This window comes from Passer domesticus, chromosome 1, assembly GCF_036417665.1.
Source record: "Passer domesticus isolate bPasDom1 chromosome 1, bPasDom1.hap1, whole genome shotgun sequence".
Classification (NCBI taxonomy): Eukaryota; Metazoa; Chordata; class Aves; order Passeriformes; family Passeridae; genus Passer; species Passer domesticus.
Window position 1 is genome coordinate 67,026,687 of NC_087474.1, and position 17,365 is coordinate 67,044,051.

Sequence of the window (17,365 nt, forward strand, 5' to 3'; positions counted from 1 at the left end):
CAGATCATACAAGAAACACTACATGTTAATAACCTGTTACTTCAGAGAGACTGGCTTTAAGTGACGTTTGAAATATTAATGAATCATCAAGAATTGAAAATCCAACTCTCCATGATAGAGGAAAGACATTCCCTTTCTTAAACAGAATGAGTCAGGTAATTTAAATGCTTTCCAATACCATTTTACAACCAGACGAAAAGAGAATAATAATGGGAATAGTTTTTATCTTGTCAGTTTTTAAGGCTCCTAACTACCCAGAGACATAAAACTCTGACCTGAAAATTTCAGTGACCTTGACAGCTGATGGCCACTATTCCTCAATTTAATGTGTGATCACAATTATAAAATTCCTCAGGATTACTTGACTAGTTAAAGGGCAGTATTCCAAAGACAAGACTCACAATATTCCTAATGACACAATTTTTTGCTCCTAGGTTCCATTTTCAGGCTTATGTATAACTGAGATCGTGATGTAATTGAAAATTCTCTAAAGTAACGGTTTCCACTGAGTAATGCTGACTTTTAATTATCAAGCAATGGCTACAGGTAGAAAAAGCAAGGCAAAATCTGAAAGGATCAAACATGCAGAAGTTGCCACACACAACTGACAAATATTTTGGCTGGTGATAAGAATTAAAGAAGATTTGTAAATGAAAAACAGGGCTGGTATGTGGTGTCTACAATCTTTAGAGATACACTATCACAACTTCTTTTCCATGAGAATAGAGATACTAGAACTCCACATACGGCAGAAAACAAAAAAGACAAAAACAACACCTAAAAAGTCTCCACGAGAGTTTTTTCCCTTGAACTAAATGAAACCTAGTTTCAGACATTCTGATCACTATGGTGTAAATACTAAGGAGAAGGAATTAGGGAAGCACTACATGCAACGACACTTTTATAATGAGGTTTATCCTGCCAACGAACAGAGGCCAGAGACGGATGTCCTCGGCAACATCCATCACCTGAAAACAAACCTACTAAAACACGGAAGCATCAAGGGGAATATTGACTTTTCAGATAGCAGAAAGTTCTGGATGTTGGAAAAAGTAAAGTTCCTATATTTCAGCAAATCTTCATGAAAATTTTACCTTTGACAAAAGCTTTGTTTTGTGTGCTTTTAAAAAGAACGAAAATAATTTAATCTTTCACACTGTTCACCTGGCTGAGTTCTGCATGCTCTGACAGGACGATCTGGAGGAGGTTCAACCTCCACCTTTTTCCCAGGATCAAAGTCATCAGTTTCTCCTTCAGTGTCACACTGTTCCTTCTCCCTCTTCCTCTTTTTCTCTTCCTAGGACAGCAGAGAGAAGACATATTTTAGAGGGATGTACTTTGAATGCACAATCCCATACATCAAAAGGTAAGAAACTTAATTTTTAATTTGGAATACTCATTCAATATCCAAGTCATAATACAGTTTAAACAATACTGCATATATTTTCAATACCACTTTTTAAAATTTTTTTCTCCAATTAAAACTGTTCATCTTTTGCTACTTTGTATTTGATACAGTATTGTGCTATCATTCCTGCATGTTTATTGAAAAAGACAAATTCTGAAGCTATTTATATGTAAAACTGCATGATAATAAGTTACACCAGAGAGCAAAGAAAGTTAACTTACTATTGAGTAAAGATCAATCTGTGGCTCCACTCTCATCAATGTATTTTTGTTGTTTGTCACATTAAACAGAAATGAGTAAAATATATGACAACTCAGCCAACAAAAGAACCACAAAAAACAGTGGTGGCAATTAATGATCTCTTCCTGAGTTTCAAAGCAAAGGCACAGCTAAGTCATTCCTGAAATCCCACAATTATTATCCACATTTGCACAGAAAAGCATACTTTCATTAACCTTCCTTAGACTATGGTTTCATTACTTAACTATCAATGAGTTTATTTTCAATGTATTAATCATGAAGTTCTGTGAAAAAAAAATCTAAACAACCCCCATCCCACAACTCAGTAAAGGCAATTGATACTGCAAAATCTTGTATGAAGGACAGCTGGTTTTGTTACATTTCAAGTCCCAGCCTGAAACATCTGTACTAAGAAAATTGTGCGCTGTCTGTGCTCTATTTCAGAGCTTCTGAACAATCCTATGAGATCTGTCGCTTGACAGATTTTTTTTGTTAGACTTGTATTACTTGGAACTGATAGATGTTAGCCACAAACACACACAAAGTAGCACAAAAAACCTGTCACACAAGAATAGTAAAACTACATGACAGGAGAGAATTAAAAAAGCAGAAAGGTCAGAGAACCATCATTACACAAAACAAATACTCTTAAGATTGAATTGTACAAGTAATTGTGCTGTCAATGCCTCAGTCCTGATTTTAAACAAACTCTCCCCAATGTTCAACACAGAGAACTAAGGTGACCACCCTACTTGCTATTAACAAAGTCACAAAGCCCAGCACACAGGTTATTCAAAGAGCTAATGATGTAATGTACCACAGTGTTCAAGAGTTCAGAAGCTGTTTTGAGTAAACATATCAATTTCAATGTCCAGTATCCTGGCAGATCTCCAAAACATAAACACAGCCTGGATTTGAAAAGCTGAAAATACCCTCCCTAAAATGGTAGCAAAACATGTTTGTCACCAGACAAAAACACAAAAGATCCAACTGAAAAACAGAAACATTCGTTCAAGGCAAATAAATAAGGAAAATAAAAAGTTACAAGAAGGAAGCTTTTACTTTGTTCATAAAATCATCACAAAAGGTATCTCCTTTAAATGGCAAAAGTAAACCAACTCACACACAGGGTTTTCTACATTTCTGAAGTGGTATCTCCAGACAATAAGCTTCTTGTAACAGTGATTTAAAAAAAGTTCTGCACCACATTTCAGACCTGATAAGCAAGCATGAAGGCTGGTGTGTCTAAATTCTAAAATTCACAGCTTACCTTTCTCTTTCTTCTTTCCTCATCATCTAGATGCTTTTCTTTTTCCTTCTCTGACTTTTTCTTCTTTTTTTTCTTCTTTTCTTTATGTCGTTCTCGCTCATGATCTGATCTATCATCGTAGTAACTAGAGTCATGCCCTGACCCAGAGAGTTCAGTGACTTCACTGCCTCCAACTTTAAGAACGAGCTTTAAGGGTTTTTCCAAAGGCTTGTCCACATAATCTAAATTTAAAAAAAATAAATTAATAAATGCGCAAGGAGCTAACAGCACACAGCAATTACAGAATCAGTCTCAGTTAGGTCAGAAAAGACACTGAGATCAAGTCCAACCTATGACCGAACACCACCTGTCAACTACACCATGGCACTGAGTGTCATATTCAGTCTTTTCCTAAACTAGAAAAAGAGTTACTGTCCCTAGCACCTCTAGGGACAGTAACTCCAGCACCTCCTTGGGCAGCCCATTCTAATACATAATCACCTTTTGGTAAAGAAATTCCCAATGTCCAACCTGAAGTTCCCCTAGTGCATCTTGAGGCCATGTCCTCTCATCCTGTTGCTGGTTGCCTGGGAGAAGAGACCGACCCCCACCCAGCTACACCCTCTTTTCAGGCAGCTGCAGAGTGAGTGGTCCCCCTGAGCCTCCTTTTCTCCAGGATAAACAACCCCAGCTCCAAAGCTTCTTCTAGAACTATTGTTTATAAGAAGTCGCTGCAAATCAAAAATATACACAATACATTTGGAAAGATAAACAATAGCAAAAAAACCAAATCCAAGCTAACAAACAGTCGTTCTGCACGTTTACGTTGCGATGTTCCACAAACCTTCAAGACATAAGAAACCAGCTCTTCGGCCTCCCCTGAAAGAGTCGCAAGGTCCTTGCAGAGCAAGGTGAAATTAAACATCACTCTAGCGACCGGATCCCCTCAGGACCGGCCGTGGGAAGCACGGAGACGCTCCGGCTCACACCCCACCGCCCGCCCCGCGTTCCTCGGGCCGCCCCCGCCGCCGGCAGCTCCGGCACTCTCGCTGCCCAGGCCCCCCAGCCCGCGCAGGGACGCCGGGCCCCGCCGACAGCCGCGCCGGGGGAAGGGAAGGGCGCGTCCCGGGTACAAAGAGGCACCCCCGGCCCTTACCGCTGTAGGCGGTGGCGGAGGTCGAGCGCCATTCTGCCTTCTCGGCTTTGTGCTTCTTGTGCTTCTTCCCCATGGCGGAGCCGCAGCCGGCCCCGCCGGAAGCGCTGGGGCGGCCGGACCCCCCCTCCGCCCGCCGCGGAGGAAGATCCGGGTGAGGGGCCGGCCCTGCCTCGCCCAGCGCGCCCTTTACAAACAGCGGCTGCCGCAGTGGGTGCCTGCTGCCTTAGGCTCGCCCGCGCTCGCCATCCCCGCCGCTCCCGAGGCCGTGCCTGCCTGAGGTGATTCCCTGTCCCCAGCGCTGAGGCGGGAGCAGCCGCCCGCCCGCTCGTACGCGCGACCGCGCTCGCGGCGTGTCCCGAGCCTGTCGTCGCCATCTCCTGAGGGAGGGAAGTGCCGATTCTGATCCTGGTCCCGATCATACCCGGTCTTTGTGGGGGCGGTGTGCGCCTGGAGGGGGCTCTTGGAAAGGGCCGTCCGTGCCGTGGGCGTGTAGTGGTCGCTGGAAGTCGCTTCTCTTTGGTATCGCTTTTCCCCTAGGAGCTGGAAAGATGGAAGACGCTGCTGGAGATTTGAAGCAAGCGCTCCCAAACGTGTGTGACAGCGTTCAGATCCATGTGGAAGTTCACCAGAAGTCGAGCAGGTCTCTGATCAGAGCGTTGCTTGCAGCCATTTGTGCCTGTTTCCTCTCGGCCTCGTTCTGCGTGCCTCCAAGAGCCCGCAGGACCCAGCTCTGCCTTCTCTGTGCTCTCCCGGGAGTCTCCTCACCTGTGTCTCTTCCTAAGATTGAACAAGTACACTTCTCTCAGTTCCACCTTGTGGGTCGTGTCATCCAGTCTCATATTGAAGTTGTTGGCCACGTTCTGGATTTGCCCCAGTTTATCCTTGTGTGTTTTGTGTTAGTGCTCACAACTGCTCACAGTACTCCAGATGTGGTCTTACAAAGCCAGTGGATGGAAGCACTTGCTTTCCCTAACATCTGCAGTCTTGAATAACAGCCTTAAATAAGGTTTTCCTCATTTGTACCAGGGGCACACTTGACTTACTGCCAACTTGTCCACCAGTACCCATGGGCCCTTTTCTGCAAAACTGCATGTCATCCAGTTGGCCTCTGATCTGTTTTGTTATCTAGGCAGTGGGTGGAGAGCTAAGATTTCATGTTTACCTTTGCTGAATGTCAAAAGCTTCCAGTCAAACTGTATTGCCAACCTGCAGAGGTGCCTCTGAACAGCAGCCCTGCCCTCCAGAATACTGAAAGTTCTCCCTGCTTTGGTGATATCCATAAACTTGTTGCAGTCACTTTACATCCCATTGTTGAGGATGCAAAACAGTGCTGGTCCCAATGCTAACACCACTATACTGGATTTCCCCGCCCAAGTTACTGACAGCTCGGCTTAATCTTTGTAGTAATCCCAGCACTTTGAGCTGGACAGTCCAGCCCTCTTTGTTCAATTATCCAGTTCTTATCTTACTACTTTGGATGTCTGAAGGATATGGGAGAGCATGTCCGAGGTGTTAGAAAAATCAAGGTGTAAAATATACACTGTGCTATTTTTGCCAGGCTTTACAGAGAACTGAGAACATTGGTTCTAGATGATTGAAATTGCAAAATTAAGTTAAATCTTCAAATGGTATTCCTTTTCCTGTAGTTTATCTCCTGGAATTCGCCCTATATTATGTCCCCATCCTGATGTTTCAGCTGTCCTGAAAGTATAATGGAGCTTCCAAGTTAAGCTTACCAAATTCAGTCTGTAGCTTGGCCCTGAGTCTTTCTGGGCTTCCTGCTGAAACACAGATTGCATAACTGCTTTCCATTCTTTAAATCTTCTAGCTGTCTCATTCATAACATTCCCCTGTTATGTCCTCAAGCAGATCAAATGGTATTTGCATTATGTCTTTTAATGCACAAATTAAAAACTGCTATCAAGCTTGTTGCTTTTGCAGACAAACTGAATCTGACAGGGTTTTTTTTCCTGTAGAATGTTGGAGGAGGATTGAGTGGGTTTGGAGTTCTTTTGTGTTGGTTGTTTTTTAGGATTGGGGGTTTGGTTGGTTGGTTGGGTTTTTTGGTGTGTGTGAGATGGAAGCTGTTTTCCATGAAAGCCTCATGTATGAAATAATGCTTTCCAACACTAATTCAAATTGCTTTATAAATGTCAATGCCATAATGTTTCTTTCTTGTTAGTGTGGCCAAGAAAGAAGATATTAGGACGAGTGTCTTAAAGCTGTTGAACAGACACAACATTGTGTTTGGTGATTACAAGTGGACGGAGTTTGACGACCCTTTCCTTAACAACAACGTGCAGTCTGTGGCAATTGTGGATACAGAGCTGAAACTGAAGGACAGACAGGTATTCCTGGTCAAGAATACCTGCGCACCTCTGTTTATGTGCCCCTGAACTAGTTGTAGGTGGACTTGTGGTACCCTAAGGGCAGAAACCAGACAAGGTCTATAGGGTGATATAGTAGCTCTTCCTAGGCTGACTGGTATAACTAGGAAAAAGTGGCTAATTTTTTTTTACTGCTTATTAAGGTCTGAAACAGATAGTAGGCTTCAGAGATAAATGCCAGCTGAGAACTGTAACTTTCTTTTGTTCAGCTAGCTTTGAATGTGAAATATGACAGGTAACAAATCTTTTTATGTTAATTCTAGCCTATTGACCTGAGCACAAGCAGTCTTTCTCTTCATATTTTTCATCTGACTGAAGAAGGACCAACATCTGAAAACCTGGAAGAAGAGAATGAGGATATCACTGCAGCTCACCACTGGGTGCTACCAGCAGGTACTTGTGTGGCATTTCTGGGAGCTCTGGAGCAATAAAGAAAATATTGCAAAGGCTAAAAGTGTTTATAGTTACCTATTAAAGGTACTATTTGTATTTATTGTTTGTCTATAGAACAAATATGTTTGGACTTGTTTCTTTATGCAAGAAATATATTTGGACTTTTTCCTTTGTGGTTTTGACTGAACTGCTGCAGGTGATTCCAAACACATCCTTTATCTCTGTAATTCTTGTGGATGTGTGGAAATAACTGGTCTTGTGGTCTAAAACATATAGTCATAATCAGAAGCATGCAAGTTTTTAACACTGGTGGTTGCATTCCAAGTTTTATTAAACTTGAAGACCCACAAGAAACTTATCACTTTAAATATTAATTTTCAGAGCCCGCTGCTGGCTTCCAGCCCCCATGACAGCTCTTATACATGAAACAGGCAAACAGAATAAAGACATTTAGTCCTTCTCTTCCGGAGAGGAAAAATCAGGCTTTCCTCTGTGATAGAGCCAGACCTGCCTGTTACTGTCTTGTGTTTGGAGAAATTGGATTCTCTGTCTGAAAGGAAAAGCACAGGTGTGAGCTTTAGCTCAGAGAGACAATTTTGAAATATTTTGAAACAATTTTGAAACATTTCCTACTCTTTCCATGTTGTGAAATGCCTAATTATTCTTTACATTAGTTTTCAGGAAGAATTAAATCTGATACACTGACAGTACTGCCACAATTTTGTGGTTTATAGTTGTTCAGTCTTTTTTGCTTTTCTTTGATGAAAGTTAGAAGCCAACAACTAGGAATGATTGTTACTCAAATGACAACTTTAGTTTTTTATGTGTTATTCAGCAACATGGTTTTTTTGGTCCTCTACATCTTGATGTTAAAAAAAAAAAAGCTGAATGATAAAATTTTTCTTAGAACCCTCCTCCTACCTGATAAAATTTTCCTTAGAACCCTCCTCCTACCACAAATTTTCATTGCTCCCTTGGTGAAATGTAAGTTCATCCTCTACTGAGAGTGGAAGGAATGACATTTTTATTTTCATGTTAAGAAATTAACATCAGTTTCTCGTCACAGCTATTGAAGGACATAGAAGCTGGGAAACTGCTGAATTTGTCTGTTAGAAAGTGGTATTTGCATTTTGAGAAAAATAACTTTTTTTTTCCCCACAGATGCTTTACTTGCTTTCATAGATGTGTTCTTAATTCTTCATTTTATTTGCCATAATTTGAAAACTGTTTTGTGCTGCAATGATGAGTTACAGGTTTCCAGACTGATTTATCCTAAACAGGTATATAATATATTGCTTTTTCAGCTGAATTCCATGGCCTTTGGGAAAGTCTTATCTATGACACTGAAGTAAAATCAAATGTAAGTTGGAAATGAATGACAATTAAACTTGCTAGAGGAGAAGTAAGAGCTGAAATTAAGCCTTTTTGAAGTTTGCTGCATCCTATGGAGATATGGGAGCAGGCTGGGCAGAAGGGAATGGGAGTTTAACTTTGTTTCTGGCAGCAGCTAAACAGTTAATGGACTTGGCAGTAATGTCGGCAAGCACTGTTACTGTTCATGCAAATACTTATTCAGTGATTTGACCAAAGCCACTTGAATGCTGACAAGATATTGGAAAGAAACAGAACACTTCCATGGGGTCATTTTCTAACTTGAAGATCCTGTGCATTCATCAGAGGTTATGATTATAACTGCCAGAGCTTGTAGAACAGTAGTACTGTAATCTGAAATTTAGTAATTGTGATGCAAATAAAACACACAAATAATTCAATTTAGCTTCTAACTGAAATTCTTGGACACAAATAATTAATTCATTAGCTTATTTGTAATACCATAGATACAGTATTCTCACGTATGTCTTTATAACCAAATACAGAAAAGCAAATATTCCAGTGATTGTACATCTTAATTTATAAGGTAAATATCAATTAATACATCCACATTTGTGTAATTTATGGAACAGCATTCAAAGTCACCTGTGAAATGACAAGACTGTTTAATTAGACTTGCTAGTCTACTGAATAACAGCAAGCTGATCACTGTTGAGTGTAAGTGTGTATGGGGAGAAAGAAATGGTTGCTTTTAATGGCTAAAATTTGAACTACTACTACTACTACTGTAAAATTGTGATAAATCTTCCTTCTTTAAACCATGAGAATGCCTAGGCATATTTGGGTTCTATGGGCTTTGAAATAGTTGTTGAATTTTAGTAGTGAAAATAGTGAATTTTCAAAACAGCACAGTGTCAATAGAATTTTGACAAATATGTGGATTAAGTTCAGTTGGTTTTGCTGTTGTGTGATTGCTCCGTCTCATGCATGAGATGTTGCAGATGGGACAATACCGCTGTATTGTCCCATCAACACATAGGGATCTAAAGCTTGTTACAGGTAAGAGCAACAGAAGATAATGTGGTATCAGGTGTTATTATAGGTAAAAGTCATTACAGATTGACATCTGAAGTTCATATTCCTTTTATTGAAAGAGTTCTCTACTTCCTAATTCTAGATAATTCTAAAATTAAACTGCAGTATTTTTAGAAGCAAGCATTCCAGGAAATGCAACTTCCATTATTTGGGGGGATGAATTAATCTACAAATTCCTTGTAGCAGCTGATACAAATGCTTCAGTAAAAAAGAAATAAATGTGACAGGAAATGTTTGTGTGGTGGGCTGACTACAACAAACCGTACAAATGTATAGCTGTGCAACATCTAAACAGGACCCAAAATTTGAGTCTTTGATTCTCTGTGCTTAGGCATCTTGTGTTTTATAGACACATAGTACGTGGGACAATGAAAAATGAAATAAATTTCCTTTCCTTGAAGCATTTAATTTATCCATTTTAAAAGTTTCAGAACTCATTTGTGTCAAGTACATGCTATTCTTATTCTTGAGGGCAGGACAGAAATGAATTCCCATCCTTGGCAGAAATAAATTTGCCTGTGCCTAAAAGAGATGAGCTCATTTTTTTGTTGTTATTATGAGTACACAATAGACATCACTAGAGATTCTATTGATTCTATTTGTGGTTTTATTTGCTGTTATGTCTAATTTGTGTCTTTCTATCTGTCCTCTTCATTTAGTTACTTGATTATGTGACGACAACATTATTATTTTCCGACAGAAATGTTGACAGCAACCTGATATCATGGAACAGAGTTGTTTTGCTGCATGGTAAAAATGATGGGTTTTAAACCAAGTAGATTCATTTACCATCTGTTTATACTTTCCTTCTGAAAAGACTTGTACTGCAGTCCTGTGTAGTGAAACGAGGTGATAGGAAAACAGCACCTCAATAGTACAAATTTGGATGAAATGTAATGTCAGAGTCAAATCAATGTTCACATATTCTGTTTTGCATGAATTTAAATTCTAAAGTTTACAGTGCAGTGACAACTGTGGATTTCTTAATTTTAAATAGTATTGTTGCATTTTTATGTAATGAACAAAAATAATACAGATACTGAAGATATTAGGAGGCATATATTAGTTAAACTTCTATTGCAGTACTAAATATTTTGTTAGTTATAGCTTTTTAAAAACTTCGGGGAAACTGGGAAGGGAATCTGTGTTCAGTTGCCAGCTCTTGCTAGTTTAGTTACTGTTATTTTAGTGAAGCTGAAATCTTCAGTCAGTCCTAGCTTACTGTGGAGGTTGTACCACAAACGAGATTAGCATCAACTGAATCAATTCTCTTGCAAAGTGCATCTTGCATTGATTTTGTCATCAAGACTGGTATTCAAAAATAAAAGGTCATAGTGGAAATATTTGTTGGTTGTACTTAAGTTACAACTGTCAATTTAGAAGCTTCTGGTTTAGATGTTTTTGTTTGAAAGACTTTATTTCAGACTCATACTCTGGTAACTGTGCTTGGACTTGCCTCTTTGGAGGAAGTCTTTGTGGCTCTTCTATGTGATATTAAATCAGATCCAAAAGGTTTGTCTCAGTATAGTTCCTAAGATGATCTGGGTTTCCCCAAGGAAGGAATTTCTGGGGAAGTGGGCAGCTGATCAAACTGATTGTGACATGTTTCTATTTTCCATGTTAGAAGAGTGTGTTTCAGGAAGAAGTTTGAGCATAGCACTGATTATAGAGAATGCTGATGCGGATTAGCCCTGCAGGGGTGATACTCTTTGCTTTTGAGTGTTTTAACTTTATGGTGTCTGCATACATATAAAATCCAGCATTAGCTCTAGGATTGTAGTCAAAGAAGCAATTTTCTCAAAATACTCTGGTGTACACAATCATCTGCTGTGATTTTACTCTACAATTAGTGCTGTAATGAAATAAAGTTGTTAAAAATCTGTGAGATGTCATTAACAATCTAATGCAGACTCTGTGTAATACATGGATCTGATTTCAAATCAGGCCCTCCTGGAACTGGGAAAACTTCTCTCTGTAAAGCATTGGCTCAGAAGCTGACAATTCGACTGTCATACAGGTGATATTTTTTTTGGAAATTTTTCACTTTAGCTTACTATACTTAGTTGTTCTTTTTCACTAGCCCAAGTATATCTCATATTTAATTTCAAGTAACTTAGTGCTAATGTGTTTTCTTTTTTGTAGTGCACCAGCCTAGCAATAAAATTGATCTACTAGACTGATTAGGATATTTTAAGGCATTGTATATTGTGTAATTATTTGTCCCAGGTGTGTAAAAGACATTCTAGTGGCAGTACAGTATTTTTGCTCACTTTGTACATCAATAAGTATTAAAGGGCAAAGGATCAAGGAGTATTTTGGTTTTTGTATCTCCATGTTTGTTAGAGCCTGGTTTTAATAGGTAGTGATTTTTTAAACTAATTTCTTGTGTGCTTGGATTGTCTGAATGTTGCAATCGGCAGAGGTCAGTTTGTATATCAGACAAGTAATAAGAAATAGCCTAAAAGTTCATAGCAACTTAACAAATCTATATTAAAAAAATAAATGTTATATAAAATAAAAGGTGTAGCATAAATAATGTGTAATTAATTATTGGCATGATCTGACACCATCCCAAAATGAACATATGAAAATCACAAACTGTATAATGTGTGTTTGAGATACTTTGTCACTTCTTGCTATACTGAAGAAAATCTTACACAAAGATAAGAATGAGGCAATTATCATGGTAAAGAGTTACTTACCCTGTTCTAATGAAAAAATTCTAATAGCAATTTAATATAAGAATTCTAGTTACATTTTCAGCAATGTGGCAAGTTCCAGCAACAAAAATAATATCAGTAAAATATGTATTATATTTTGAAAGGTAAGTAATTTAAAGTACTAATTCACAGAATTCCAGGGTCAGAATGTCAGGAATGAGACTTACAGTAATGATATCTCTGATTTTTATTTAGAATGGAGTTGATACTTCTTTTTCTCTTCATACTTTAGGTATAGGTATGGACAGTTAATTGAGATAAACAGCCATAGCCTTTTCTCTAAATGGTTTTCTGAGGTATGTATTGATGTACCTAATAATTAGAAATTACACTGTAATTATTCTGTTTAGCTAAATATGTGCACCAAAGATTGTTCATAATAATTAATATGTTTGAAAATGTTTAAAGAGAAGTTTTATTAGAAAGTTGTTTCAAAACCCAGGCCTTTACACCTTTAAATATGGTAAGCCCCAGAAAGTTTTGTGGTAAGGAAATAGTTAACATATGTATATGATGTCTTTCTAGAGTGGCAAGCTTGTAACCAAGATGTTCCAGAAGATCCAACAGTTAGTTGATGACAGAGATGCTCTTGTATTTGTACTGATTGATGAGGTATGATTCCAATAGCACTGTTGTACATAAAACATTACAGAAAGGAAATTGATGGGAGGGAGCTGCAATAGTGCTCATTCATAAAGAACAATAAAAGCACATATATGCTATTTCGTAAGCTACATGATTGTGCAGATAAGTGAACTTTAGTCTTGACTGCTGCAGATTTGAGAGGTTTGGCAGGAACATAGTGTGACTTAGCAGGCAAATTCCAGATGAAAATGAAATGAAACTTTTCTTGGTGGAATTTCCCTTGCTGCTACATGGTTACAAGTGGAATATTGTTTTAAACTTCAAAGTAGCCCAGATTTGTATTATTTACATTTTTTGTAAAGCTCTAAAAAACGTGAATATGGTTCAGTTCATTGTTAGATTTTCTTCAAACTTGCATACAAAAGCAACTTAGTAAGTATGTACCTTATTAGCTTTGTCATATTGGAGTTCCTATGGGGAAGCTCACTCTAAGTTCAACCTGTTCATTATTCTGGTGATGTCCCATTCCTCCACCTCGAAAATTTAAAATGCAAACCAGCCTTCATTCTGCTGTCTAAAAAGGAATTTCCCTCACTACACTTGGTTCTTTGACATGCCTTCCTTTCTCCCTGGAAATTCCTAGCTAACAAAAGATTTTGAAGTTTTAGATAGCAGGCACAGGAATCCAAAGGTGTGTTGCATGGGTTACCTGTTTGCTGCCAGGATTCCAAAAGTGCAATCTTTTTGGGTTTTTTGGTGTTTGGTGATTTTGTTGTTGTTGTTTTGGTTGATTGTTTTGGGTTTTTGTAGGTGGAAAGCCTCACAGCAGCCCGCAGTGCTTTCAAGGCAGGCACAGAGCCTTCAGATGCTATTCGTGTGGTCAATGCTGTACTGACGCAAATAGACCAGATTAAAAGGTATTGTTTGCATATTATTGCAACAGCAAAAGGTAATTGACAGTTTCAATATTCCTATTCCTGCTAAATTTCAATTCCTACTTGGAATACTAAACCAGATTAATTAGTGAATAGTTATTCTTTGTTCATTATGCTGATCTGGAAAAGAAATAGGAGTAATCCAGCAGAATATTTTACATGTACCTGAGTGGACAATCAAATCTGTGGACAGTATGCTCCCCCTAAAGACAGGGAGAGAAAAAGGACACATCATCATGATGCCTGCTTGGAGAACAGACATCAAAATTGAAATGTAGAACATGTTTATTAAAGGTTCACATTTATAATTCTTTTCATAATCTTTTTTGTGTGTGTCAGAAGCTATGCCAGTACGTTCTAGGTAGTTACTATATATCACTTCTGAAATAGAATTAGAGGAACTGTGGACACTTGAGAAACAGCTGAAGGAAAGAGACTATGCATTGAAATAGGCTGGTGATACCTGGCCAAGACCTTCAGATCATTTAATGTAATTCCTGATTGACAAGAATGATGTGACAGCTTATTGCATAAAATTATTTGAATCATAGGAAGGAAGGTATCAATTTGCCAGGCACAGAAGGAGATAAATCTTTTACATGTGACCTAAAAATCTGTTTTTGTCTTGAAGGTATCCCAATGTAGTTATCCTGACTACTTCAAATATTACAGAGAAAATTGACATGGCCTTTGTAGACAGGGCTGACATAAAACAATACATTGGACCTCCATCTACTGCAGCAATATTTAGAATATATCTTTCTTGCCTGGAAGAACTGATGAAGGTAATACTTGAAAGCAAAACTGTAAAATGCCATATTTTAGTAAATTTTGCATTTTAATCATACTTCCTAAGTAACAAAAATACATAAATTTCATTCATTTTCTGTATTTCCATTCTTACTGTAAAATTTAATTTTGAATGCATTTATTTTTCATACAACAGTGTGTAACTCTTGTTTCTAGTGTCAAATAATATATCCTCGACAACAGCTTTTGACACTCAGAGAGCTTGAGATGATTGGCTTCATAGAAAATAATGTGTCAAGGTTAAGCCTTGTACTGAAAGAAATCTCAAGGTAAGATTCTGAAATCCTACTTTTTTCACACGTATATACTGAATTATGGAATGAAGTGTAAAAGTAACCAAATTTCCTAACAACTGGAGATCTGAAACAACTCAATTTTTTTTTCTGTTTGGGATCGTGCAAAAACCTTCAGGGGACAAAATGTGGAAGCAATTGCCATTTGCTAGCATTTCTTAGTCCCAGATCTGGTTTGGTCTAGTACTGCTTCTGGTTTGTGCTCTGCCATTTGAAGTCCTCTTGACAAAGTTGCTGGCTGGATTAGCCTTAGTTTTCAGTGGATGTTGGGAATTGTAATGCACTTTGGCAGAAATAGCATGTGCCTTAGGTCCTGCTAAGAAAGTGTTTCGAAATGCCTTGCCATCTGCTAGATCAGTATTTAGCAGGGAGATGTAAGTGGACAGAAACAAGGGGGAAAGGAGTAAAGTGTAAATAGGTAGTGTTGTGGTTTGCTGAGTATGCTGGTAGAGAAAATGGTCTTTCACTGCAGCATAACAGTTCTTGAAGCAATAAAATTATATTCACAATATCAAACATTTTTTTTTTCCAAAGTGGTGGTCCCTATGGAACAAAATAATATTCATAAAACCTGCAAAGTGTGTTTTCTTTCTGTTCCTGAAGTATGCAGTCTTAACCAGTGAGGAGTGAAGGAAAAGCGAGTGAGTTGTTCCAGGCACAGAGGTTTGCATTTTATGTACACAGAGCAGTGCTTGGAGAAGATGCAAACATATACGAAGTGGGTGAGGTAAAGAAAACTGTAAATGGTAGGTAGAAGGAGACAGGCAGTACCCATAAGGTCCAGCATTCAGTTTTTTCCAGTCCTTCCAAAATTAGTTGTGTCCATATCATGTTCTGGTAGACATCCCCCAAACTCATGAGATTGGCACAACAATGTGAAGGGCCTGATGTAAGCATTGGTTGGCAGGCAGCTGTGCCTGTGCTGGTACTGTGTACTATGCTGTGTAGCCTCCCACAATTAGAATTTGTCTGTTCACTCCCTGATCCTGCTAAAAGAGCTGCAAGTGACCTGTTGAATTGTTGTATGAAGTTCTTTTAGAAACACATAAAACGGAAAGGCTTCCTTTTAAGAGTGGATATTTAGCATTTAAGCAGCACTTGTCTCTGTTTTACCATAGAAAAAGTGAAGGTCTTGGTGGCCGGGTCCTGAGAAAGCTTCCTTTCCTAGCACACGCACTTTATATTCAAGTAAGTTTATTATCTTCAAGTGAGTTTATTCTGTTCATTATATTTTGGGATGAGTTTGAGACAGGCAGGAAGACATCTGAACACTGCCTGATGTGAAAGATTGGTCCAAACCTTCCTTTTAATCTAAACTGCACTTGTTTCTGCAGCTTTGAAACAATTATGTGCTGTCCATAACTTAGAATGGGATTGAAGAAGACAGGTGGGATTGATCTACCCAAAAGCATTCTACTTTTAATTAAATAAATGAACATTAATATTGGTGCTCTTATAATTTCTAGCTGGAAAAAAAAATACCCAAACATACCCAAACCTCTACCACTTTATAAATAATAATTTGTTAAAAACCTTTTTCTAAGCAAATATACAGTATTGCAACTGAAGACTTGCACAGGTTGACATTGACTTTGCTGTGCTAGCTGATTTTAAATAAACTTGCAGTTTGGTTTATAGCATTTTGCAATTTGTCTAACATGAAATTAAAATATTTCTCTTTTAAATACTGTGATTTGTATGTAAAATACTATGTCTGCCTATTGCTGTGGTGTGTCTAACAAAATGTTCTCTTATTTTCAGTCCCCCAGTGTCACAATGACAACTTTTCTTCAGGCTCTTTCACTTGCAGTAGACAAACAATTTGAAGAAAAAAAGAATCTTGCAGACTGTGTGTGATACTGTTTTGTAGTTGAATGTCTTATTATATTTTTTTATACAAGTTGTGCTACTTTTTTGAATTTGTGAAATACAAAGCATTTTTATGCATTTGTAAAATAAATGCATTTGTAAAATAAAATGCACCTTAAAAACTTGGAATGCCTCTTCTGGTTTTTCAAAATATTCATTAATAAACAACTAAGGAAGTTCACAGTGTATTTTTTGAAACCTTTATTTTAAATGTCCATAAAAGTATTGTAAAAGGTTTTTATTTTAAATCAATTTCCACTTTTTGCCATTACTAAAAGTGGGCAGGCTTCTGTTCCCTGTTTTTAATCACTAACTTTCTATCCATGCATCTGAAATAAAAGGCATGGAACTGGGAAGAATTCAAAATGCTCAGTGACAGACCAGATTTTTCATACTGACATTTCTTTATCTTGAAATTTAATATAAAGTATTATGGGTTTTAATTACATCAGATTCAAAAGTTTAAAATCAGATCATATAATTGTATTTTGTAACATTTGGGGGTTTTTTATGTTTTTGAAAGGATGTGAATGACAGTGGACCGTATTTTCTCTATGAAGTATAACTACAATGTTTTATCTTTAAATGCAAATATGTTTTGGTTTTGTTTTATGAAAAAGAGAGGCAGGGACTTTTTTACAGGAGTGTGTAGGACAAGGGAGAGTAATTTTAAACTAAAAGAGAGTGTTGGTTTAGATTAGATATTTGAAAGGAATTTTTTGGTGTGGGGGTGGTGAGGCACGGGCACTGTTGCCCAGAGAAGCTGTGGATGCTTGATCCCTGGAAGTGTTTAAGGCCAGGGTGGATGGGACTTTAAAGAAGCTGTATTAATGGGAAGGGCCCTACCCATGGGAGTGGTGAAAGTTGGAATTAGATGATCTTTAAGGTCCCAA

General features: G+C 38.0%; 2 protein-coding genes across 11 annotated transcripts in view; one reads left to right on the forward strand and one right to left on the reverse strand.

Moving 5' to 3' along the window:
- BRD9 (bromodomain containing 9) overlaps positions 1 to 4,202 on the reverse strand; it is a 27,573-nt gene extending 23,371 nt beyond the window's left edge. For 7 of the 8 annotated variants that reach the window (XM_064421950.1, XM_064421922.1, XM_064421942.1 and 4 more), the window contains exons 1-3: positions 4,054 to 4,202; positions 2,919 to 3,139; positions 1,165 to 1,297 (exon numbers count right to left, since the gene is read on the reverse strand). In XM_064421950.1, coding sequence (XP_064278020.1) covers positions 1,165 to 1,297; positions 2,919 to 3,139; positions 4,054 to 4,126 — 427 coding nt within the window. In that variant the 5' untranslated portion in view covers positions 4,127 to 4,202. Of the gene's footprint in view, positions 1 to 1,164; positions 1,298 to 2,918; positions 3,140 to 3,398; positions 3,475 to 4,053 lie in introns of those variants that run through there. The other variant, XM_064421911.1, reaches the window with a different exon arrangement.
- TRIP13 (thyroid hormone receptor interactor 13) lies at positions 3,790 to 16,597 on the forward strand. Of its 3 annotated transcripts, none has more exons than XM_064421977.1 (14): positions 3,790 to 3,808; positions 4,591 to 4,693; positions 6,236 to 6,401; positions 6,704 to 6,833; positions 8,138 to 8,193; positions 9,920 to 10,010; positions 11,205 to 11,277; positions 12,213 to 12,276; positions 12,506 to 12,592; positions 13,376 to 13,482; positions 14,132 to 14,285; positions 14,467 to 14,579; positions 15,722 to 15,791; positions 16,365 to 16,597. In XM_064421977.1, exons 2-14 carry the CDS (start codon positions 4,602 to 4,604, stop codon positions 16,458 to 16,460), a joined length of 1,299 nt encoding a protein of 432 aa, XP_064278047.1. In that variant the 5' UTR covers positions 3,790 to 3,808; positions 4,591 to 4,601; the 3' UTR covers positions 16,461 to 16,597. The 3 variants fall into 3 exon arrangements, with proteins under 3 accessions (XP_064278047.1, XP_064278030.1, XP_064278039.1); XM_064421960.1 differs by lacking the exon at positions 3,790 to 3,808 and adding an exon at positions 4,207 to 4,331; XM_064421969.1 differs by lacking the exon at positions 3,790 to 3,808 and having other exon boundaries at positions 4,374 to 4,693.
- The last annotated feature ends 768 nt before the right edge of the window (positions 16,598 to 17,365 follow it).